Genomic DNA, 26,424 nt, shown 5'->3' on the forward strand with positions numbered 1-26,424 from the left:
TTGTGCTATAAGAAATGAGGAGCAGGCAGACTTCAGAAAAACCTGGAAAGACTTATTTGACAGATGCTGAGTGAAGAGAAGCGAACCAGGAGAAAGTTGTGCACAGTAACAGCAACATTGTGCAATAATCAACTATGATAGACTTAGCTCTTCTCAGCAATACAATTCCAAAATACTCATGATGGAAAATGCTATCAACATCCAAAGAAAGAACTATGGAGTCTGAATGCTATTTCAATTCGGGGGGGGGGGGGTTATGGTTTTTTCCCCTTTTTTTCTGTTTCTTCTTTCACAACATGAGTAATGTGGAAATATGTTTAATATGATTGCATATGTACAACCTATATCAAATTGCTTGCTATCTTAGGGAGGGGTAAGGGAATGGGAGGAAGAAAAATTAGGAACTCCAAATCTTATAAAATTAATATTGAAAACTATCTTTACATGTGATTTGAAAAAAAAATGAAATACTATTAAAAAAAAAAAAAGAAGTCATGACAACCCCAGAGATGACAAATTCATTATAGTGGTAGGTAGGAAGTCATGCTGAAAAGTGAGTGTGTAAAGAAATAGAGGCAAGAGATAGCCTATTCATGCTGAAAGTTTTACAGTTACATGAAAGATATAGGATAATTATGTGAAAGGATAACAGAATCTAGGTGGAAGGTTTTTTTTGTTTGTTTGTTTCAGGATATGTTTCGCCATGTTTATTGGCAGAGGAAAACAAGTTAACATAAAGGGAGAAATTAAAGATGAAAGACAAAGGGAAAGTGTTGAATGGAGTAAAGGCTGAGATTTGAAGGATCAAGAGGTCTAGTTTACAGAGTGAGATCAAAGGTGAAAGGAACAGAGAGTGGTAGAATTAATAGAAGTTTCAAGGTGGAGCTGAGAAATGATAAAGATTATAGAGGGAGTAGGAATCAAGATAGAGTTGAGGGTTAGTTCCAAAAGGAAGAAGGTTGGACATAGCCTTGGTGAGAAGCATATTGGGAAGCTAAAAAGAGAGAAGAGAAATTATTTGGCCAACAGCTGTGAGTGCCTAATTGCTGTTAAGTAGCACACATTTACAGTAGACTCATTCAGCAACTCTTTTTAATTAAAAAATCATGCTACTAAAAAATACTAAAACTAACATTTCCACATACATGACAGAACAGAAAAAAGAGGATTGTGCATGAAATTTTAAATTTCTGTTATTTTTTATTTTAGGCAATTGGGGTTAAGTGGCTTGCCCAGGGTCACACAGCTAGTAAGCATCATGTGTCTGAAGTCATATTTGAACTTGGGTCCTTCTGATTCCAGGGCTGGTGCTCCATCCACTGCACCAAATTTCTCTTATTTAGAGCATATTTAACATGTAACTTTCAAAGCTGTTCTACTTGTCTCTGATTCCTTCTGGATTTCCTTCAATGACCCTCTTTTATTTTATTTTTTACTTTTTAAGCTCCCAACTTCCTCCACCAAACTGAAAAAAAAAGAAAAGCCTTTGTAACAGATATGCACGTACAAGCAAAATAAATTCCTACGTTCGTCTTGTCTGAAAAATACATTTTTTCATACTGTAATTTGAGTCTATCATCTCTGTAAGGAGGTGACCCCTGGAATCATGATTGGTCATTGCATTGATCAATATTTTTAACTCTTTCAGAGTTGTTTTTCTTTATAATGTTATTATTGTATAAATTATTCTCCTGATTCTTCTCATGTCACTCTGTGTCAGTGCATATAATTCTTCCCAGTTTTCTGCAAAACCATCTATTTTGTCATTTGTGTTTCTTGATGTCTCATGGAGCCATTACCTCCTACTTGCCCAATTGTAATTTTTGAGAAATTATTTTCTTCGTGAGTTTTTGTACCTCTTTTTCCATTTGGCCAATTCTCTCGCTTAAAGTGTTATTTTCTTCATTATTTTTTGTGTCTCTTTTACCAAGCTATTAATTATCTTTTCATAATTTTCCTACAGTGCTCTCATTTCTTTTCTTAGTTTTTCCTATCACTTATTTTATTTATGTTTAAGCTCTTTTAAGAATTGTTATTTGGCTTGTGTATAAATCACATTTTTCTTTGAGGCTCTGCTTGTAGATATTTTGACATCATTTTTTTTCTTCTGAGTTTCTGTCTTGATCTTCCCTGTCACCACAGTATGTTTTTGTAGTCAGGCTCTTTTGTTGTGGTTTGCTGTTTTTTCTAGTCTATTTCTTGACTTTGAATTTTATGTTACAGTTGGACTCTATTCCCAGGGTGGAAGGGGCAGGGCACTATCCCAAGCTTTAGGCTTTTTTACATTGCTGTTTTTGAACTTATATTGGGGGTTTCGGCAGTTTTGGTGCTTCCAACATGGTGTCATCCAGGAAGAGTTGTCCTCACAGCTCTCTTGAGATAGCAAGTGCTCCTCTCCCCCTTGGAACTGTGACCCAGAAGTGGGTATAGGCAATGGAGGTGCCAAACAGTGCCCTGTCTTGCACCTAATGCTAGCTAGCACAACGATCCCCTGTACGTGTCTCTTTCTGAAAAGTGTCCTGATCCCCTGGTTGTCTCCAGCTTGAGAGCTCCCAAAGCTGCTGGTGTTGCCGCCATGTAGATTTTAGGCCAGCCCCCACATCGGTATCACAGACTTCTTCTTCTTACCTCCTAAGTTGTCTTGGGCTAGGAAAATGTCCCACCCCAACCTTTTATAGGCTCTATCACTCTCAAATGTTATTTGAGATGTTATTTTAAAGTTGTTTGGAGGGAAATGTTGGGAGACCTTAGCTGCTTTCTCTACTTCACCATCTTGGTTCTGCTCCCTGAAAATCTTACTTAGTTCCCTTTCATAATTTCTGACAGCACAATATTATGCTATTACTTATATATAGCATAATTTGTTCAGCCTTTCCCCCAATTGATGTACATCCCAATAGTTTCCAATTCTTTGTAACAAAACAGATCTGCTATAAATACTTTTTGTACATAAGAGTCCTTTTCTTCTTTCTTTGATATCTTTGTGGTATAGACTTAATTGTATTGCTGGGTCACAGGGTGTGCACAGTTTAGTGACTTTGGAGCCATAATTTCACATTGCTTTCCAGAATGACTGAACCAATTCACAGTACCACCAATAGTGAGTCAATATGCCTGTTTTCTCACATCACCTCCAACATCTGTCATTTTCTCTTTTTATCAACTTTGCTGAACTTATGGGTGCATAGTAGATCCTTCATGTTGTTTTAACTTGAATTCCTGTTTGCATTCATATTGTTTTTTGCATATTTGTTGATAACTTCAATATCCTCCTTTTAAAACTCTCTGTTCCTATACTTGGACCATTTATTTATTGGGATGTGGCTCTTGTTTCTACTAAGTTGAATTAGTTCCTTATATCTTAGATATAAGACCTTAGCAAAGAAACTTTTCTTAAAATATTTTTCCCAGTTAACTGTTTCCTTTCTAGTTTTATCTGCATTGATATTGTTTGTGTGGAACCTTTTTAATTCTAGGTTATGAAAATTACCAATTTTATCTTTTAAGTGTGTTAAAGTTCTATCTTGTTCTGATCCCCCTGACAACCATTCCCACTTCTCATTAGTTTAATAATAAGTTTATAAGTAGCCAGTACAAAGTAGCACTAGCAGGAAGTAAGACTGACAAAGGGGAACCTAGAACCATCCCAAAGATCAAAGCAGCATAATCTGCAAATTGTGTCATATTACCAAAAATCACATCCTGGTAATATGTGCTGAGTCAGGGGAAGCCACCTATGCTTTTTGTGAGGGCCTTTTGGTCTATGATATGTAGATCTCAGAAAAGTTCCAGATATCCCCAGTAAGACCAGCAGAACACCAAATGTTATTAATAACTTTGGGATAACATGTATAATAACTTTTAATTTTTGCAAACAACTCTGAGGTGATCTGGATATGTTAATGAACTAACCCCAAGGTGGCGCTGATATGTTAATTTGTCTCCCCCAGCAAAAACTCTATAAAAATGAAACCCTAAACCCATGCCCCTCCAAACACTCTTCAATCTCCATCTAAATCCACACTGCCCAGTGCTCCCAACTCTAATCCATGGTTACATGAATGATGTTCTCTGCCTTTCCCTCTTTCCATCCCCTTCCCCATCTCTTCTTGCCTTCTTTCACCATGCCATCCCTTGTTCCCATGCCATCTGTCTCCATACCCCTTCCACAGCTTGTCTCTCTACTTTCTGTGCCTATTTTCCCTACATCCTCAGTGCCTTATTAAAATGTGTTTACAGTCTTACTTCTTGCTGCTGTCATGGTCTTTCCCAATGAATACCCAAAGAACTGGGTATGCCTGCCCTATTTCACAATTTCATAAATTAATTAGCAATTCAACAAGTATCATTATCCCCTTTTTGGCTGTTAACTCATCCACTATCCATAATTGATAAAGATCTTTCTTTCTTATATCTCTATTTTGTTTATAAAAATAACTTTTTTCTTTTTTATTTATTTATTTTTAGTTTTCAACATTTATTTGCACAAGATTTTGAGTTCCAAATTTTCATCCCATCTCACTCCTCCCCCCACCCCAAGATGGCATGCATTCTGAATATCCCTTCCCCTAGTCTGCCTTCCCTTCTATCTCTTCCCCCCTTTTCTTATCCCCTTCCCCTTCTATTTTCCTGTAGGGCAGGATAGATTTCTGTACCCCATTTCCTGTATTTCTTATTTCCCAGTTGCACATGAAAACATTTTTTTTAAACATTTGTTTTTAAAACTTTTGGTTCCAAATTTTCTCCCTTCCTCCCTCACCCACCCTCACTGAAAAGGCAAGCAACTCAATATAGGTTTACGTGTGCAGTTATGCAAAACACTTCCATAGTAGACATGTTGTGAAAAACTAACTCTATTTCCCTTAATCTTATCCTGCCCCCCCATTTATTCTATTCTTTCTTTTGACCATGTCCCTCCTCAGAAGTATTTGCTTCTGATTACCCCCTTTCCCAATCTGCCCTCCTCTCTATCATCCCCCTGTTCTCTTGTCCTCTTACCCCCCTAATTTTCCTGCAGGGTAAGACAGATTTCCATACCCAATTGAGTGTGAATATTATTCCTTCCTTAAGCCAAATCCTATGAGTATAAAATTCACTCATTCCCTCTCACCTTCCCCTGTTTCCCTCCACTGTAAGAGCCTTTTCTTTTCTGTTTTTGTGAGATAATTTACCCCATTCCACCTCTCCCTTTCTCCTTCTCCTAGTGTAATCCTCTCTCATCCCTTAATTTTATTCTCCATATATGACTTTCATCTTCAACTCACCCTGTGCTCTCTATCTTTCTATCTATCTATCTATCTATCTATCTATCTACATACATATAGTTTTCCCCTCCAACTACCCTAATACTGACAAAGGTCTCATGAGTTATAAATATCATCTTTCCATGCAGGAATGTAAACAGTTCAACCTTAATAAGTCTCTTATGATTTCTCTTTCCTGTTTACCTCTTCATGTTCCACTTGAGTTTGTATTTAAAAGTCAAATTTTCTATTCAGCTCTGGTCTTTTCATCAAGAATGCTTGGAAGTCCTCTATTTCACTGAATGACCATTTTTTCCCTGAAGGATTATACTCAGTTTTGCTGGGTAGGTGATTCTTGGTTGTAATCCTATCTCCTTTGCCTCCTGAATATTATATTCCATGCCTGCGTCCTTTAATGTAGAAGCTGCTAAATCTTGTGTTATCCTGATTGTGTTTCACATACTTGAATTGTTTCTTTCTGGCTGCTTAATATTTTCTCCTTGACCTGGGAACTCTGGAATTTGGCTCAATATTCCTAGGAGTTTTCCTTTGGGGATCTCTTTCAGGAGGTGATCTGGATTCTTTCATTTCTATTTTGCCCTCTGGTTCTAAAATATCAGGGCAGTTTTCCTTGATAATTTCTTGAAAGATGATGTCTAGGCTCTTTTTTTGATCATGGCTTTCAGATAGTCCAATAATTTTTAAATTCTCTCTCCTGGATCTATTTTCCAGGTCAGTTTTTTTTCCAATGAGATATTTCACATTGTTTTCTATTTTTTCATTCTTTTGGATTTGTTTTACAGTGTCTTGATTTCTCATAAAGTCACTAGCTTCCAATTCCTCTCGTCTAATTTTTAAGGAAGTATTTTCTTCAGTAAGCTTTTGGACTTCCTTTTCCATTTGGCCAATTTTTCTTTTTAGAGCATTCTTCTCCTCATTGGCTTTTTGGACCTCTTTTGCCATTTGGGTTAGGCTATTTTTTAAGGTGTTATTTCTTCAGGGTTTTTTTTGGGTCTTCTTTTGCAGTCTGTCCACTTGTTTTTCATGATTTTCTTGTCATCACTCTCATTTCTCTTCCCAGTTTTTCCTCTGTTTCTCTTACTTGTTTCTCAAAATCCTTTTTGAGCTCTTCCAAGGCCTGGGACTGATTCATTTTTTTCTTGAAAGCTTTAGACTTTGTTGTCTTCTTCTGGTTATATGTTTTTATCTTCTTTGTCACCAAAGTAAGATAATATAGTCTGACTCTTTTTGCGCTACTTGCTCATAATCCCAGCCCATTACTTGAGTTTTAAACTCTTTGTTAAGGTAAAAGTCTGCTTCCAATGTGGAGAATGTACTGTCCCAAGATTTGGGGGCTTGTACAGCTGTTTTCAGAGATACTTGTAGGGACCTGTAAATTTTCAGTTCTTGCAAGGTGGTATGATAAGGGGTGAGGTGTTTACTCCTTTCCTGGCCTGTGCTCTGGTCTATGAGTCACCACAAGCAGTCATTTCTATCTTGGAACTGTGAGGAGGATTTCCTCTTAACCACTAGTACAAGCTCCACCAAGCCAGCGGTCCTCCTCGCCCCAGGACCACCCCTCAGAACTGTGACCCAGATCTAAGAGTGGGCAAAGCAAGAGATTCCTGCCTCAGCACAAGCAAAGAGATCCCTGCAATCCCCCTCCATTCAGCTACCCAATTTCCCCTCAGTCTGTGGACTGGAATCTGCAGGTATCCGCTGCCCCGGGCCATGCTCAGGAACTGGGGCTGAGACCTAGCTTCTCTCTCACCACAGAAACAGACTTTTCCCATTGACCTTCTAGGTTGTTTTTGATGTTCTGGGTTGAGAAGTCTGGAAACTACCATAGCTGCCTGCAATTCAGTCCTCTGAGGCCTGCTCCAGGATTGCTTTGGACTACATGCCCCCACCAAACTGTGCTCCTCTCCCATCCTGGAGGGATATACCTTTCTGATCAACCATCCAGGTTGTCTTGGGCTAGAAATTTGTTTCACTCTGTCTTTTTCTGGATTCTGCTGCTTTAGAATTTGTTCAGAGCCATTTTTTATAGGGATTTGGAGGGATTTGGGGGAGAACTCAAGCAAGTCACTGCTTTCACTCCACCATCTCTGCTCCATTCCCCCATAAAATAACTTTTTGGGGGACAGCTAGATGGCTCAGCAGATAGAACGCTGGCCCTGGATTCAGGAAGACCTGAGTTCAAATATGGCTTTACTTTTTTTATCTAAGACATGTATCTATCTCTGCCTATGCTGTGAGAGATTGGATCTATACCTAACTTCAAGCAGACTGTTTTCCAGTTTTCCCAGCAGATTTTGTATGATAGTGAGTCCTTACCCCAGGGGTTAGGATCTTTATTAACATTATTTTCTACTATTTCCATTTACTTCTGTATGCTATATACATAATCTATTTCACAAACTTCTCTGCCAAATAGTTTTGATGATTACTGTTTTGTAGTACAGTTTAAGATCTAGTGTCTTCCCACTTTTTGTCATTATTTCACTTTAGACTCTTGACCTTTGGTTCCTCCAGATGAATTTTATTATTTTTTTTCTACCCCTACAAGGAAATCAAATTAGAGCTTGGTTAGTTTGGCACTGAGTTTTTTTTTCACATAAATGTTCATTGTTCTTTTGTTTTTACATTGACTCTATTTCCCCTTTTATCTCCCTCCCTCCCAGAAAGCTGACTTTATAACAAAGAACTTTTTAAAGGGAAAAATTACAAGAAGAATAAAAGAAAAAGTTAGCAAAAACTGATCAACACATCAAAAAAATTGACAATATATGCAATGGTCCACACTCATAACGCCTGCACACTTTCTTCTCCATCCTACACCTTTGTAAAGGACAGGATAAGGGTTGTCTTCTCCCATCTCTTCTTTGGGGCTAACATGAAACTTTGAAACTCTATTATGTACAGCTACTCTTTCTTTTTAAGAATATGATAAATCCAACATGTACCTTTCAAATCTGTTCTGCTTGTCTTATTCCTCCATTTGCTACATTCATTTTCAATTTTTTTGGTGGCTGTTGTTTCCACTTTATGTTGTTGTAGTCATTGTGTATCTATTTCTTCTTGTCTCTGCTTACTTCATTTTGCCTCAGTTCATGTGTCTTCCCATACTTCTCTGTATTCTTAACATTTGTCATGGTGATATTCCATTAATTCATATACCACAGTTTGTTTACTCATTCACCAATGGGCATCTACTTTATTTTCACTTCTTTACCACCACATAAAGTGCCACTCTAAATATTTTGGTACATATGGAGACTTTTTTTTTTTAATCCATGGCATGCTTGGACATGCTGTGCCTGGAGTCAGGAAAACCTGGATTTAAAATCAGACTCAGATGTTTGTTAACTGTGTGACCTTGGCCAGTCACTTAATCCCTATTTGCCTCTGCTTCCTCATTTGTAAAATGGGGATGATAATAGCCCTAACTCCTAGGGTTGTTATGAGGATCAAATGAAATGATAATTGTAAAGGGCTTAGCACAGTGCCTGGCATGTAGTAAGTGATTCATATATGTTAGCTATAATGATTAGTACTATTGGGGTATAGGCCTAGCTGTGGAATTTCTGAGTTAAAAAAGTATGGACATTTTAGTAGGTTACTTCCTTTGTAATAATGAATGACTTCAATGTTGATAAGAGTTGAGAAAATTCACCTCATTCCTTTCTTTACAGAGGACAATGGGTATAGAATATTGCAGATATCATGAGACACAGTTTGTTGATTTTGTCAAACTGCTTTTCCCCCTCTTCATTTTTTTATTTATTGTTACAAGGCATGTTTCACTGGATAAGGGAGGGGTACTCATATTTGGAAATATAGCTAATGGCAAAGCAAAAGATATCAATAAAAATAGGTCTTAAAACCAGTACAACCTTTTTCCTTTTTAAAGATTACCACAGCATAATCTTGGTTTCACCCCTATTTTTCAGCAAGGCAACGAGTCCTGGAGAGAGAGAATCATGAGTTAGAATTGCCAGGAGAAGAAAATTTGAAGCTCACCATCAAATTGCCTACAAGAAAGGATGGGGCTGAAGGCAATGAAGAACAAATCCCAACAGAAGTAAATATGCCTTACATATGATCAAAAAGGAAGCTGGGTATTTTATCAGGCATTTGGGCTGGGGTTCAGGAGAAATATGACACCTGGAAGCAGGAGAAAGGTATGAAAGGGAGAAGTAGGAATCCTTGGCCACGTTGAAAAAAGCAAGTGCTGATAGGGGTTATGAAGCTAGAACAATGTTGTAGAGGAAACAGAAAACTAAGACCAATGCATTCATTGGTCCTTCTCAGCCTTCCAGAATCCCTGTCTTCCTTCAAGTTCAGGTGCGAACTCATAGACAAGACTTTTCCTGATTCCCATCCTCCTCCCCCAGGTGTTAGCTGTCCTCATCTCTTAAAATCCCTTTGTATTGTTTAGTATACTTGTGTATTTACTTATTCCTCTTTTATCCTCTCAGTAGAATATAGATTGATGGTAAGAACACGTTCTTTGTATGCCAAGTACCTAGATACCTTACACAAAACAGGTGCCTAATGAAGGCTTGTTGAACTGAAGGAGCCCCAAGGTGGGCTAAATATATTTAAAGGAAGGAAATAAGCAATAAATATTGTAATTTTTAAACCTAGAACATGAATGGAGAACTACCTATAGGGAATTCAGCTCAATTCAATTTTTAAAATGATATTTGTATTTTCAATTAACGAGCATTTATTTTTTCTCCCTTCTTTCCCCATTAAAAAAGGAAATCAAGACCCTTGTAAAAAATATCTAGTTGTCATATCATTAATGCCTTCTATTTCATCTGTTCTAGGTTTCAAAATGAAAATGGCTAATATTTATATTTAGCACTTGCTATATGCCCGGCACTGTACTAAAACACTTTACAATAATTATCTCTTATCCTCTTCCCCTTCTATTTTCTTGTAGAGCAGGATAGATTTCTATACCGTGTTGCCTGTATATCTTATTTCCAAGTTGCATGTGAAAACAATGTTTAACATTTGTTTTTAAAACTTTGGGTTCCAAATTTTCTCTCTTCCTCCCTCCCCATGAAGCCTCGAGGAGAAGGCAAGCAACTCCATACAGGTTATAAATGTACAGTCATGCAAAACACTTCCATAGTAATCAGGTTGTGAAAAACTAACTATATTTCCCTTCATCTTATCCCCACCTCCCATTTATTCTATTCTGTATTTTGATCCTGTCTCTTTTCAGAAGGGTTTGCTTCTGATTACCTCCTCCCCCAATCTGCCCTCCCCTTTATCACCTCTCATTCTCTTATCACCTTACCTCCTATTTTCCTGTAAGGTAAGGTAGATTTCTATACCCAATTGAGTGTGCATGTTATTCCCTCTTTAAGCCAAATCTGATGAGAATAAGATTCACTCATTCCCTCTTACATTTCCCCCCTTCCCTTCTACTTTAAAAGCCTTTCCTTGTCTGTTTTATGTGAGATAATTTACCCCATTCTACCTCTCTTAACTCTCTTTTTCTCCTCCCAGTATAATCCTCTCTCACCCCTTAATTTTATCCTCCAGATATCACTCATTCATCTTCAGCTCACTCTGTGCCCTCTCTTTCTCACTCTCTCTCTCTCTCTCTCTCTCTCTCTCTCTCTCTCTCTCTCTCTCTTTCTCTCTCTCTCTCTCTCTCTATATATATATATATATATATATTTATTATTATATATATGTATATATTAATATATTATATATGTGTGTGTGTGTGTGTGTGTGTGTGTGTATATGTACACATAATTTTTCCCTCCAACTACTTTAATGCTGACAAAGGTCTCATGAGTTACAAATATCATATTTCCATGTAGGAATATAAATACTTCAACCTTAATAAGTCCTTTATAATTTCTCTTTCCTATTTACTTCTTCATGCTTCTCTTCAGTCTTGTATTTGAAAGTCAGTTTTTCTATTCAGCTCTGGTCTTTTCATCAAGAATGTTTGAAAGTGCTCTATTTCACTGAATAACCATTTTTTCCTCTGAAGGATTATACTCAGTTTTGCTGGGTAGATGATTCTTGGTTGTAATCCTATCTCCTTTGACCTCTGGAATATTATATTCCAAGCCCTCTGGTCCTTTAATGTAGAAGCTGCTAAATCTTGTGTTATTCTGATTGTGTTTCCATAATACTTGAATTGTTTCTTTCTCGCTGCTTGCAATATTTTCTCCTTGACCTGGGAACTCTGGCATTTGGCTACAATATTCCTAGGAGTTTTCTTTTGGGGATCTCTTTTAGGAAGTGATCAATGGATTCTTTCCATTTCTATTTTACCCTCTGGTTCTAAAATATCAGGGAAGTTTTCCTTGATAATTTCCTGAAAGATGATGTTTAGGCTCTTTTTTTTGATCATGGCTTTCAGACAGCCCACTAATTTTTACATTCTCTTTCCTGGATCTATTTTCCAGGTCAGTTGCTTTTCCAATGAGATATTTCACATTGTCTTCTATTTTTTCATTCTTTTGGTTTTGTTTTTACAATGTCTTGCTTTCTCATAAAGTCACTAGCTTCCAATTGCTCCATTCTACTTTTTAAGGAAGTATTTTCTTCAGTGAGCTTTTGGACTGCCTTTTCCATTTGACCAATTCTGCTTTTTAAAGCATTCTTCTCTTCATTGGCTTTTTCGACCTCTTTGGCCATTTTGGTTAGGCTATTTTTTAAGGTGTTATTTTCTTCAGTATTTTTTTGGTTCTCCTTTAACAAGCTGTTGATTTGTTTTTCATGATTTTCTTGCATCACTCTCATTTCCCTTCCCAGTTTTTCCTCTACTTCTCTTACTTGCTTCTCAAAATCGTTTTTTGAGCTCTTCCAAGGCCTGGGACTGATTCATATTTTTCTTGGAGGCTTTCGATGTAGAAGCTTTGACTTTGTTGTCTTCTTCTGGTTGTATTTTTTTATCTTCTTTGTCACCAAAGAAAGATTCTATGGTCTGACTTTGTTGCACAGTTTGCTCATGTTCCCAGCCAATTACTTGAGTTTTAAATTCTTTGTTAAGGTAAGAGTCTGTTTCCAATGTGGAGAATGTACTGTCCCAAGCTTTGGGGGTTTTGTGCAACTGTTTTCAGAGATACTTCTAGGGACCTGTAAATTTTCAGTTCTTTCAAGGTGGAATGATTAAGGGTGAGGTGTTTACTAGTTTCGTAGCCTGGGCTCTGGTCTATGAGCGACCACAAGCACTCTTTTCTGCTTTGGAATTGTGAGGAGGATTCTTACTTCACCACCACTACAAGCTCCATCACACCAGCTCTCCCCCTCAACCTCAGGATCACCACCCAGAACTGTGACCCAAATCCAAGCAAGGGCAAAGCAAGAGATTCTTGCCTCAGCACCAGCAAAGAGATCCCTGCAATCCCCCTCTGATCAGCCACTCAATTCCTCCTCAGTCTGTGGGCTGAGAGCTCCAGAAGCAGCTGCCACCCCAGGCTATACCTGGGGCTGGGACCAAGCTTCTCTCTCACTGTGGTCACAGACCTTTCCTACTGACTTTTTAAGTTGTCTTTGGCATTTGTGGGTTGAGAAGTCTGGAAATTGCCACAGGTCCCTGTGATTCAGTCTCCTGACTCTCACTCCAGGTTCACTGAGGCCTAGTTTTTGCCTGTGCCCCCACACTGACCTGTGCTCCTCTCCTAGCCTGGTGCAATAGACCTTTCTAATCAACCATCCAGGTTGTCTTGGGCTGGAAATTTGTTTCACTCTGTCTTTTTATGGGTTTTGCTGCTCTTGAATTTGTTTAGAGCCATTTTTAGAGGCATTTGTAGGGCTTTGGAAGAGAGTTCAAGCAAGTCACTGCTTTTACTCCACCATCTTCCAATGATTTCCACCACCGCTGCTTCTTAATACTTACAAAGTCTCCATGCTAGGGCCTTCAGGCCATTCCAGGGCTTTCTTGGGGAGCTCCTTACTCTTGCAGCCTCTGGTCTCAAAATTGTGTAGGCTATGCATGCCTTAGGCCCATCATTGGTCAGGGATGCTTTACTGGAGGTCACTTTTCTTCTTGCCTTTGGATTCTGGTTGACCTAATATGCAGATCTGGTGAGGAGTAAGTCATTTACTATAGTTTTTGTTGGATCTTTTTTTTTAATCACTATTCAGTCTTTTGAGAACTTCAGGATTTTCTTTTTAAGTACTAGGTAGTCTAACTCACTTCAATGAGTCATCTTGGCAGGAAACCTCATACCCAGAGTATGAGGGACTATATCCTACCCACACCTCTCCTGTACTTCTCCAACCAGTCCCTACTCCTATTTCCTTCACCCAGGATAATAGACTCTGTTTCCTGTTTCCTTCCCTTCCCTTCTGATAACTTTCCAATGAATACTCATCAGTTTGTCAAACTCTCCAAATATGGCTCCCAGGAGTCAACCCAGTACTTTAAGGTGTAAGCTGATCAGTGAATGGGTACAGCAGGATTTATGTATTACTTGCATAATAAATTTGTTGATCTTAGGTAACTACAGAATTGAATATATTTATTTCATGCAGGTGTTTTAGGCTGATTGCAGACATGCTTTCTCAGTGTAAAGGAATTCTCCTTAATGCTTATTTTTTGTTTGGCCTTTAGGGATCCAAGATCAAAGACAGAGCCCAAGAACAAGGTAAAATTCCATCCCAAATAAATCTGATATACATAAAGCAAGTAAGATGTTTTTCCTCATTAAATGTTAGCATTCCTTTACCTGATTTTCAGTAGTCTTACACATGAATGACTTAGGATTGCAAGGCAAGAATGAGTAAGAACCAGCAAACAAATCTGAATGTGTTCATTTCAATCCAATTTGCTAGTTCCTTATTCCACATTAAACCATCCTTCCTCCCAACTATATTTCTCTTCCTTTCCCTGAGAAAATCTGTTGTTGGGTGTTTTTTTTGTTTGTTTATTTTTGGTTTTGTTTTTGGTTTTGTTTTTCTGTTTAGCAATTAGCTATGGCCCATGGATGAAGTCCAGCTGTTATTCTGGGTTTTTTTGTCTTGTTTTCTCCCCCTAGTGGGCACATAGGAAAACTCCATTGATTGAAAATCGAAAATTTAATCTAAAGTAAACATTTATCTGAGGGATTGTTGGGTTTTCTGGGCAAGCTCATTGCTCCTTTTAGTTACAGAGAACATCTGTTTTCAGCTGATTTACTCAAAATATTGGAAAGAAATATAAAGAGAAGCATGCATTGTAACCTCTCACTCTGGCAAGACTGTGATGCCCATTATGTATATTTTTGTGTCCTTACAACTAGATGTATCAGAAGACCAGGACACAGAACTCCCACTGGACAGAAGATTGAATGAGACAGAGGACACGTCCAAAGGCTCTGAAAATGTTCCCTCTTTGGTTGTACTTAAAAATCTCCAAGATCTGGAGAACGAGTATTTCCCAGTTTTGCTGGTGGAGAACATTAGTGGTCTGTCAAAAATGGAAGGAGATTTTGAAGTAGAAGTCATACCTGAAGCAGAAGCTGCTGTGTTTACCTTTCTGAAACACATTGGTAAGACTGAGTAAAAATTAGAAAATATTCATCTGCAAATAGTCTTTGTGTCATGCCTTGAAATTCTAATTAGCAAACAAGTGGGCCATCCTTTCTGGCCATTTCTAGTACTCTTTCGGTCTCTCAATAAGAGAAACTTTGAAAATTTAGATAGCTAGGTAGTCATAGTAGATAGAATGCTGAATTTGGACTCAGGAAGACCTGAGTTCAAATCCTATCTCAGACACTAGCTTTATGACCCTGGGAATGTCACTAAAAGTCTTTGAAACTTAGTTTCTTTATCTGTAAAATGTGGGTATTGGACTTCATGGCCTCTAAGGCTTGTTTCCAACTCTATATCTACTATCCTAAGAAATGTTGCTACATTTATCAGCATGGTAGAAATGTATATTGTTTTGCCTCCAAAATTCTGGTGTGTTTTGATAAGAAATAGGACATCATCATTATGAGCTCTATGTGTATGAGTGGAATGATAGTAGCTGACATTTATATAACAGCTGAAGCTTTGAAAAGCATTTTATTTACATTAGTTCATTTGAACCTCACACTGTGAAGAAAATCTGCAGTTATTTTTATTCTCATTTTATAGATAAGGAAAGTAAGGTTTTCAAAGGGACTTTGAAACTTTCACATGGTCAACTTCGCATAGCACTTACCCCACTTTTCCACTATATAGTTATTTATGTAGTATATAGTTGTCTATTTATATTTATATAGTAGTGTATTTCCCTCCTGTTAGATTGTAAGCGCCTTGAAATCAGTATCTATGTCTTATCTATCATTGTACGCCTCCAGCACCCAGCCCAGTACTACAGCATAATGAGTATTTTTTTAAATTTTGTTGAATTAAACAGAAACTGTTAGTTAATATTCAGTAAATAGTAGTGGTTGAACTGGATAGTAAGTGGCGGAGGGTCAGTGGATGATCTCCGTCAGAAGAAGTCCGCTCTGCTTAACCAGAAGGAGCTCCAAGTACAACACCAGCATAGAAGTGTGCACCTTCCAAACCTGGCATTGTATCCTACACATTATTTTAGGAATGTGAATTCTCGCCTAGGGATCTTCACTTCAGCCACTCTGTGTGAAGCACATTTGAAATTCGTTTTCTTCCTCAATGAAAAGTCCAATGACACACTAAGCATCACTTTGTTTTTCTTCATAGATATAAAGACATTCGTTGATTGTTGTTCTCAAAACCGAATAGTCCAAGAGAAAAAGATTTTTGTAGCAGCTCTGGAAGAGACAAGAGCCATCCTGGTGGAAAACCTGCCCCCTGATGTGAATGAAAGTTACATCACTCTTTTCTTTGAGAACCCCAATAATGGAGGGGGACCAATAACCAAAGTCCAGTGTTTCCCAAAGGACAATTCAGCTCTGATTGAGTTTTCTGAATGCCAAGGTAATAATATCTACTGCCAAATTAATCCTGCTTTTTTTGCCCCCATCAATTGGCATCCACTTGATTGTAACAACTGAAGTTTATATGATACTTTAAAGTTTGCAAGGTATTTTATGTACATTATCTGAGCCTCACGGCAACCCTTTAAGGTAGGTCAAACAAGTATTTTACAGATGAAGAAACAGGTTCATAGGGTTTAATTTACCCATGGCCATATAGTTAGTATATGTTCAAAGGCAGGATTTGAATCCAGCTCTGATTCTAAGGCTAGCCCTCTATCCACTAAGATGTGATTAGATTATACTCATTGTTCAGATGAGACAACTGAGACCCAGAGAGACTGAATGGCTTGCCCATGGTCACACTATTAGCAAATATCAGAGGATCAAGTCTTGCATTTGACCCTCTATGAAATTAAATCAGCACAGGGACTGTGATTAGAATTAGGCTATCTAAACTGAGGATGGGGAGGGTTTGTGAAAGGGATTGTATGGGGAGCCATCAGGAAAGCTAAGCTTTCCACTGGGAATATGGCAAGTCTTCTCTGGACATCTTGAAGTACTGTCTCTACAGAGACACAGAATTTCACTGAACTTATTTCTAGAGTTCTTAAGACTAGAACAGGAATCTTCTCATAGAACTCCAGACTCCTATGAATGAGGCATTTGGTGTCAAGTTCTGATTGGGGAGCAACATGATTCCCATCATAATATGGGTAGTATCATACGTGTGTGTGTGTGTGTGTGATATTATATATATATACATATATATATATATATATATACACACATATATACACATACATATATATGTATGTATATATATATACACATACATATATATGTATGTATATACATATTTTATATAATACATATGCAAAAGAGCTTTTGCATGGAAGAAAAATGCTATTTCTCACCCTCTGATTCTTTTCTCCTGAGCTTATGCTGATTTTTATTGGGTGAGGGAAGGGTCTGGACCTGTGATATCATTGGTATAGGGAACTTCTGCAGAAGAAATTTCCTTCCAATGCGTATTGAAAACTGCTCTGCAATTTATACATCTTGGGACATTTCCTTAGTAATCACTGGTTTAATGACTTGCCTAAGGTCACATCTCCAATTGTAGGATCTGGACCCAGTCTTTCTGACTCTGAAGTTGTTTCTCTCTCTCTCCCTACTCCATATGCAATCTCTTTGCTAACATAGGGAGTGAATAAACTGCTTGTTATGGTGGGCTTCCATCTGCCTAGTGTCAGTCAAGAGCAGAAAGACTGCCATATGTTTTGAAAGAAGGATGTTAGGTGTGGACTCTAGAGAAGGTGGGGTAATGTGCATTGCAATTATTCCCTAATAATTCCCTTTTTATGCCTTGCATTGAGATAACACATGAGCTAAGTGTAGCCTAATAGGAAGTCAGATTTGGGAAGCACATTACAATTCCTGAAGTGCTTTTCTCATAACTCTTTAGGTAATTCAAAGTATTATCATCATTTTTACAGATGAAGAAACCGAGGCTTTGCTAGGTAAAGTGACTTGCCCATGGTAGTAGTTAAAACCCACAGTGGAATTTGAACCCAAGACTCCTGACTGCAAGGCCAATATTATACCCAGTAAACCTCCTTCTGTCAGAGATCTCCACTCATATAGGATAAGAACTTAGAAGAAATGGAAGAAAAATCTCTATACTCTGTGTTTTAAGATTTTAAAAAAATCTGTCAGATGATTATTAACATTCAAGCATTTCTATTTGCAAAGAGGTATAGATGGACAGCATTACCCCTATTAACTGAAATTCTCTTGGACCCAAACAATTTATGCCTACATTATATAGGAATCATGAAACAAAAAGCAAAATTCCATGATAAAGTAAAAAATAAGCATGTAGTTAAAACTGGGGATTTTTTGTTTACTTTAAAAGAATAATAATAATAATAATGCAAAAGAGATATCATGGTAAAGTCAGTCACTCCCTCTTCATTCCACTTTCAATCAGGTCAGAAGTGAACAAACTGATACCTCTCTTATTTACCTTAAAGATAAATCCACAGGTGTCCCTGCAGAGTGAAGTTAGTTGAGCATTCATTCATTAACTTCTTCTCCCAGCAGGAAAGAGGGGGAGTTCCTTTCTCCTTGAGCTGGGCCAACTTAGGTGAATAATTTTCCTTTTGCTTACCACCTATACTCTTTTGGGCATTAAGCACCCACTCCCAAGCTATACTAATTGAGATCATTTTAACCTGAGGACAGGATGGCCCTGAGCTTCATATAGAATATTTCTCTATTAGATTAGTAAGTTATAAGATAAAATGTTCCTAATAAAAAACCTAATAGCTCAGAGCCCCCTGCAAGGAGAATTCTTAACATTTGGAAAGTGGTTCAGATAATAATAATAATAGTAGCTAGCATTTATACAACACTTACTATTTGTCAGGCACTACGCTACAAATATTATCTCATTCCTCATAATAACCCTGGGAGGTAGGCACAATTATTATTCCTATTTTACAGTGGAGAGAACTGAGGCAAACAGAGTGTGCATTAGGTTTCATAGGCAATATTCTTTTTGTTTTTTCTTTCTATATGGTAATGTTTGTATTTGGTGATGACTAAATATACAATGCAAAAAAATTTTATTCAAGGCACTGGGATAAAGTGGCTTGCCCAAGTTCACACAGTGAGGGTCAGAGGCTGGATTTGTACTCAAGACTTTCCATCCACTGTGCCATCTACCTGCCTCCTCTTACCTGTTTAAATCTTGCATATTTCTAGATAATCCTTGACTTTCAATTTAGTCAAAGATGAACACATAGATAACCTCTCTCAATTGGATTAATCAAACTACATTCTTCCTCTTAGTCACCATAAGAAAAGACAAACTCTCTTCCTAATAAACTTGGTTTAAAGAAATCAAAATTCCTTCCTGAATTAGATTTTTTTTTATTCAAAGACAATTGATTAAGTCTTTGATTCAAGTGAAAAATAGCACTTCAGGCTAGAATAAGGTCTTTGATTCAAGTTAGACAAAAGACTTCAGACCAGGACACTGATAATATTATTCTTCAGTATTTTTTTCATACTGAAGTTAGTGTAGTATGCTTCCACAAGGGGAATCCCCTGCACATAAACTCATGGTGGTTCTGGTTTACACAAGTCAGCTTTTTATTTCCACTATCTCACCCTACCAATTCTGGGCAGAGGGGAAATGGTTGAGAAAATTACCTTCAGTGATAACTTGGATAAGCTTATTTCCTTACTTTTAAGTACTTCCAAATACTTTAGGTCTAGTTGTGATAGATACTGGCTGTTTGATCCTGGGCAAGTCACTTAACCTCTTAATACTCCATAAATTGCAGAGAAGGTGCCAACCTACATTGGGAAAGGTAATTTCTTCATCTAAGAATTCCCTATGTCAAAGAAATCACAGGTTTAGTCCCTACCCTTTCATTACAAACAACTCAATACAGCTTTTTTATTAGCTACTCCTCTGGAGCAGCTAGGTGGCACCATAGTGCATAGAGCACCAGGCCTAGAGTCTCAAAGATCTGCCTGTGTTAAAATCTGACTTTAGATATTTACTGTGTGACCCTGGGCAAGTCACTTATCCCTATTTGCCTCAGTTTCCTCATCTGCAAAATGAGCTGGAGAAGGAAATGGCAAACCACTCCAGTATGTTTTCCAAGAAAACCTCAGAAGGGGTCACAAAGAGTTTGGATGTGACGGAAAACAACTAAATAAAAACAACTAAATTAAAAAAAAGGTATAAACACGGAATTTTAGCACCATGAGGAACCTTAGTAAAAGACAGTGCCCTTATTTCACAGATCAAATAAAAAATATCCAGAGTAGCATTTACTTGTCCAATGTCACACTTGTCCATTGGTGGCCCTGGGACTACAGCCCAGGTGTCCTGGCCCCTAATTCAATGTTCTTTCCTAATATTACACTGTATATGTATTAAATAATCATGGGATCCTTGGGTTGGATGATACCTTAGCAAGTATCTGGTATCACTTTCTCCCTTCTACCCTTACTTGCTACCTATAATGGTGGGAATCCCTTTATATAGTTTAATCAAGGTTTCCTAGTGGAGATTCAGGAAGTGGGCTCTTTTCTAGTCCCAGGATATGGTACATAAACTATACCCTTTATTTTACATTTGTGGCCTTGTGAAGTTTTCCAAGATCTAGTTCTTCTTCAGAGAAGTAAAGGATCGTGCCTGTTCATCTGGGGGTATTTTGAGCATAGGACAATGCTCAAAATTCGTGAAAATCCTAAAAAGTTATGCAAAGTCAGTCAATCAACCAGTAAACCTTTCTTAAGTGCCCACTGTGTGCCTGGCACTGTGTTAAGCACTGGGGCTACAAAAAAAGGCAAAAGATAGTCCCTGCACTCAAAGAGCTTATAACAGAGATGGGAAGACAACATGCAAATAAATATATACAAGGCAAGCTATACACAGGATAAATAACAAATTATTAACAGAAGGAAGGCACTAGAATTTAGAGGGGATGTCAAAGGCCTCCAGTAAAAGAAGGGATTTTAGTTGGGACTTTAAGGAAGCCAGGGAGGTTGGTAGGTGAGAATGAGGATGGGGAACATTCTGGGTATGGGGGACAGCCAGAGAAAATGCCAGGAGCTGAGAAATGGCATATGTTATTTCTGGAACATCCAGTACATGGTGGAGAATAAGGTGTAAGAAAACTGGAAAGCAGCGAATAGGCTACGTCATGGAAGGCTTTCAATGCCAAATAGAGGATTTTGTGTTGCTCCTAAAGGCAATACGGAGCCCCAGGAGTTTGTTAAGTGTAGTGGGAGGAAGGACATGATCAGACTCACACTCTAGGAAAATCACTTTGGTGCCTGAATGGAGAATGGGTTGGAATGGGGAGAGACTTGAGGCAGGCAGACCCACCAGCAGGCTATTACCTAGTTCAGGTATGAGGTGATGAGGGCCTGCCCCAGAGTGGTAGCAGTGGCAGAGGAGAGAAGGGGTAATACTCAAGAGATATTGCAAAGGTAAAAACAACAGGTCCTGGAAACAGCTTGGTTTTGGTTGTGTGGGTGAGAGACAGTGAGGACTCCAGTAAGAATCTTAGGTTACCTCTACAGTATGGAAAGCTAGGAGAGGGGCATGATTTAGGGGGGAGAATAGTGAGGTAAGTTTTGGACATATTCTTGAGTTTAAGATGATTAACCAGAGACACAGACTTTTCTTACTGACCTTCTAAGTGGTCTTTGGCATTGGTGAGTTGAGAAGTGTGGAAACTGCCACAGCCGCCCATGATTCATTACTCTGAGGCCTGCTCCAGGTTCGCTGAGGCATGCCTTGCCTGCACACCCATGCCAAACTGCACTCCTCTCCCTGCTCATCACAACATACCTTTCCAATCAACCATCCAGATTATCTTGGGTTGTAAATTTGTTTCACTCTGTCTTTTTGTGGATTCTGCTGGGGAATGGTTGAATAAATTGTGGTATATGAATACAATGGAATACTATTGTGCTATAAGAAATGATAAGCAGGCAGATTTCAGAAAAACCAGGAAACACTTAGAAGAAATGAGGCAAAGTGAAGAGAGCAGGAACCTTGTGCACAGTAACAGCAACATTCTATGATGATCAGCTATGATCAACTTAGCTCTTCTCAGCATTGCAATGATCTAAGACTATTCCAAAAGACTCATGATGGAAAATGTTATCCACATCTACAGAAAGAATTGAATGCAGAATGAAGCATACTATTTTCACTTTATTTTTTTCATGTTTTTTTCCTTTTTGCAAACTGTTTCTTCTTTTACAACATGACTATTTTAGAAATATGTTTTACATGATTACACATAAATAATGTATATCAAATTGCTGACTTTCTTAGAGAAGAGGGAGGGAAAGGAGGGATGGATAAAAGTTGGAACTCAAAATTTTATAAAAAATTGAATGTTAAAAAATAATATTTTTTTAAATTTCAAAGTAGCCATTTTTTAATTACCGAGTAAAACCTAACTCTCCAGTATTTAACGAGATTCAGCTGGAAAATAATTCCTTGACAAAATTTCACTTTACAATAAATGTTGACAGAGTATAACTCATTCTTTAAGTGGAATACCTGTATTGCATTAGTATGTCACTTTAATGAGAGCACAACTTTAGAATAATGGCAGTTATTTCACAATTTCAATGAATGTTAGTTTTCTTCCTACAAAGAGAAACTCTGCCTGAATTAAGATGTAACAATTAAATTTTTATAAATTATAAAAAATTTACATTTATTTATTATTTTACTTTTAGTGGTCAAAGCCATATTGACAAAGAATCTTCTCTTCAACAACAATTCCATTTCAATGTTCCCATACTACTGTAGTTTGGATACTGCTTTATATGGAAAAGCAAAACGACCAGTAAAGCTGCCAGAGCCCATAACTATACCAATGGAACCTTATCTATTGAAGTTTTTACAGACAGATAATCAAGTAATTGAAGAGATAACTAGCACCATGGAGAGCTGTCATTGTGAGCTAACATGGCCAAGACCCAATAGTAAAGAGTCAGAAATTATACTCAGTCCTTCAGCCACCTTAGTCAGCCAAAGAAGAACAAAGAGCAACATAATAAAGAAGTGGAGTGAAGATGTTTTCATGAGATTCTCTTGCTTCATGTCTGAATACCAGGTTAGGAAGTATAATGCAGACCCAGTGGTATGGGAAGCCATTAGAGACAGCATAGAAAATAAGAGCATTTTTACTGAGTTTGATAAGCTTCAGGAGACAGTGGTCATAGCAGGGAGACTGGAGGATGTGCAAAGAACTGAACCACAAATTAGAACTCTGATAGAAAGGGCCACCGAAAAAATAGAAAGGGAAAAACAAAGTATAAGTGAGAACTTGACTGTGTGTCCTGGAACGTATTCCATTTTATGCAACAATGGGTTAGAAGAGATATTCAACAAGGAATACCCAGAGCTGGAAGTCACATACGATACCCTCACAAAGAACATTTGCCTGAGTGGATTGGCTGCACATGTATACAAAGCAAAGAGTGAAATTCTGGAGAAGCTACAGAGCTTGACTCAGAAATCCTTCCATCCTCCTCCTCAGATCATTCAGTTTCTGCAGCAGGTAAACAGTGAGGCATTCTCTGAATCCCTTTTTGGAGCAGAGAAAATTCCTGCTGCTTATGAGATGGAGGGTGAAGCAGTAGTGCTGATTGGCTCCTCTCCCCAAGTTCTTTCAGAAGCTGAGGAACACATGAAGAGAGTACTGGATTTTAAGTGCATCAGCGTGATAGACAGCAGGATTCTCAATGATTGTCGGTGGAAAAAACTCACTCACCATTTAAATAAGAAATACAATTGCTCTTCCAGGACCATAATAATAGAACAGCAAAATTCAGACACTGGTGTTCAGATAATCATTGCTGGTTATGTTAGTCCAGTATGTGAAAGCTACCAGGAACTTTATGAATTTATAGAAAAAAACACAAAAATACAGGAGTTGGTTGCCATTAATTCTCTAGCAACTATCCAGTATGTGAAGGAGGAAAAAAAGCAAATCTGGAAAAAACTGAAGAAAAAAAATGTGAAGTTTGATTTCAAAACTCTAACCAACCAAAGGGGCATTTCACTGAGTGGTCCAAAAGAAGAAGTGATAAGAGGAGTGGCCATGGTTAAAAAAGCACTAGGTTCAATACATGTTAGAAATTTTAGCATTGATAAACCAGGGGCTAAATACTTATTCAAAGACAAAGAAGAATATTATACTAGGGAAGCAAAACAGAAGTATAATTGTTTAATTTGGCTACAAGAAGATGGAGATGAGAGCAGTGGGGGCACTATTGATGGACAGAAGGTCCACTGCAAGATAACTTTACAATCTGGCATTTTATTAACTGTTCAGCAAGGTGACTTAACCCAGTTCTCAGCAGATGTGGTGGTGAATGCAGCAAATGAGAACCTAAAGCACTGTGGAGGCCTGGCAGCTGCGCTCTCTAAAGCAGCAGGCCCAGAGCTACAGAGGGACTGTGACCACATAATCCAGGACATGGGTAAGATTCCTGCTGGCTGTGCTGTTGTCTCAGCCGCTGGACAGCTCCCATATAAGCAAGTGATTCATGCTGTTGGCCCCCAGTGGAAGCAAGAACATGCTCACAGATGTGTGCAGCTACTGAAAAAAACTATCACAGAGTGTCTTTATCTGGCTGGATTTCATGGGCACACTTCAATAGCCATCCCAGCTGTTAGCTCTGGTGATTTTGGCTTCCCCTTAAAAGAGTGTGCAGAGACCATCATCCAAACCATCAAGGAAAACTTCCAGGACTCCCCAAATAAACATAGCTTGAGAAAGATTCATCTTGTTGATTCTTCTGTGGAGACAGTTCAGGCTCTTTCCAAAGCTGCAAAGACCATCTTCAAAGATGCATTGCCTAGTACCTATTCACTGTCATGTACACCATTAGAAAACCAGAAAATCACCTTGAGAAAAAGCAATGAACATAGAAATGTGTTGGACTCCATCCAAACTAGAGAACATCTGAGCATCATCTTGATGAGAGGGGATGTTCAAGATGCAGAGGTGGGTATGACCATTTACCTAACACCACTGTAGGTTACTTTTAAAATTTAAGTAGCCTGATTTCCATGTAACTAGGATCATATATACTTCCAGCATATGATCTTTGTAAGGTTAATGCAGATTTAGTCTAATGTTAAAATTCTACTCCCCTTGAGTGTGTGGAAGTTAAATATAAGTGAAATGACTTGCCCAGAGTCATATAGCTCATAAGTATCTAAGGCAGATTTGAACCTAGGTCTTCTTATCTACAAATTCAGTGCCCTATTCATTACACTATACTGCCTTCATAAAGAAATTTTAGATGATCCAGCATCTGTTCCTTTCTATCATTGCAACTAGCCAAGAACTGACTATCTAGTTCTGTCATTTTTCAGTCATGTCCAAGTGTTTGTGACCCCATCTGCAGTTTTCCTGGCAAAGATACTGGAGTTTCTTTCTATTTCTATTTTCTTCTCCAACTCATTTTATGGATGAAGAAACTGAGGCAAATGGGTTAAGCAACTTGATCACATAGCTACAAAGTATCTGAGGCCAGACATGAACTCAAGAAGATAAGTCTTTTTAACTCCAGGAGGTCCAGCACTCTATCCACTTTACCAGCTAGTTGTCCAACTTAATATAGAAAGCTATCTATTGTAGAGAAGGACACACTTTTTTAAAAAAGCCTGGTCATATTTTTTGTTGTTGTTCCATTGTTTCAGTCACATCCAACTCTTCATGACTCCATTTGGGGTTTTCTTGGCAAAGATACTGGAGTGATTTGCTATTTCCTTCTCCAGCTCATTTTACAGATGACGAAACTTGAAGCAAAGAGTTAAACAACTTGCCCAGGGTCACACAGCCAGTGTCTGAGACTGGTTTTGAACCCTGGGCCTCCTTACTCTAGGGTCCACACTCTCCACTGAGCTATGTAGCTGCCACAGTCATAATTCTAGTTTATCTTTAAAATTTTTTTCTTCTTTTTAAAGAACTTCAGAAATAGCAATCAACATGAATATGTTGACATAGAAAGAAGAACAAAAATATTATACATGAAAATGTGAACTTCTATATGTACAGTTTGGTTGTGTGTTTTTTAAATGTCTATTACATTTAGCACTATTATACAGAACTGCCCTACTTTTCTTTCTCCCCATCTGAACATAGTCCTGTGTGTTTCTTAAATGTTTCATCAATGTTTTCTTCTTTCCTTTCTCCATTTTTTGCATTTTTGCACTACTATCCTTACTACCTTTCTCCAGCAACTCTGACTTCTGCTTTCTTCATTCTACATTGGTTGATAAAAGTCTTCCAATTTTTTTTTTTGAGGCACCTAGGTGCACAGTGGATAGAACACTGCATCTGGAGTAAAAATGACGTGAGTTTAACTCTAGCCTCAAGCTCTGAACAGCAAGCCACTTAACCACTATCTGCCTCAGTTTCCTTACCTATAAAGTAGAGATAATAATAGCACCTGCTTCACAGTGTTGTTATTAGGCTCAAATGAGATAATATTTGTAAAGTGCTTACATAAATGCTAAAGTATTTTTAAAATAATTCCTCATTTTCATTGCTTCTTATAGAGTAATAATATCCCATTATATTTATAGGCTCCAAATTATTCAAATATTTCCCCTTCCCCTTTTTTTTGCTACCATGAATAGTGCTGCTATTTTGTTCTATTTGTGATTTTTTTCCTATAATTAACCTCCATAAGGTCTGAAC

General features: G+C 37.9%; 1 protein-coding gene across 1 annotated transcript in view; it reads left to right on the forward strand.

Moving 5' to 3' along the window:
* PARP14 (poly(ADP-ribose) polymerase family member 14) overlaps window positions 1-26,424 on the forward strand; it is a 73,085-nt gene that overhangs the window by 11,327 nt on the left and 35,334 nt on the right. Inside the window, exons 3-7 of the mRNA XM_020985940.2 lie at window positions 9,197-9,327; window positions 13,843-13,876; window positions 14,510-14,758; window positions 15,921-16,157; window positions 22,442-24,720. Of these exons, the coding sequence (XP_020841599.1) occupies window positions 9,197-9,327; window positions 13,843-13,876; window positions 14,510-14,758; window positions 15,921-16,157; window positions 22,442-24,720 (2,930 nt within the window). The remainder of the gene's footprint in view (window positions 1-9,196; window positions 9,328-13,842; window positions 13,877-14,509; window positions 14,759-15,920; window positions 16,158-22,441; window positions 24,721-26,424) is intronic.

The sequence above is a fragment of the Phascolarctos cinereus genome, unplaced genomic scaffold, assembly GCF_003287225.1.
Source record: "Phascolarctos cinereus isolate Bilbo 61053 unplaced genomic scaffold, phaCin_HiC Scaffold_726;HRSCAF=1367, whole genome shotgun sequence".
Taxonomy (NCBI): Eukaryota; Metazoa; Chordata; class Mammalia; order Diprotodontia; family Phascolarctidae; genus Phascolarctos; species Phascolarctos cinereus.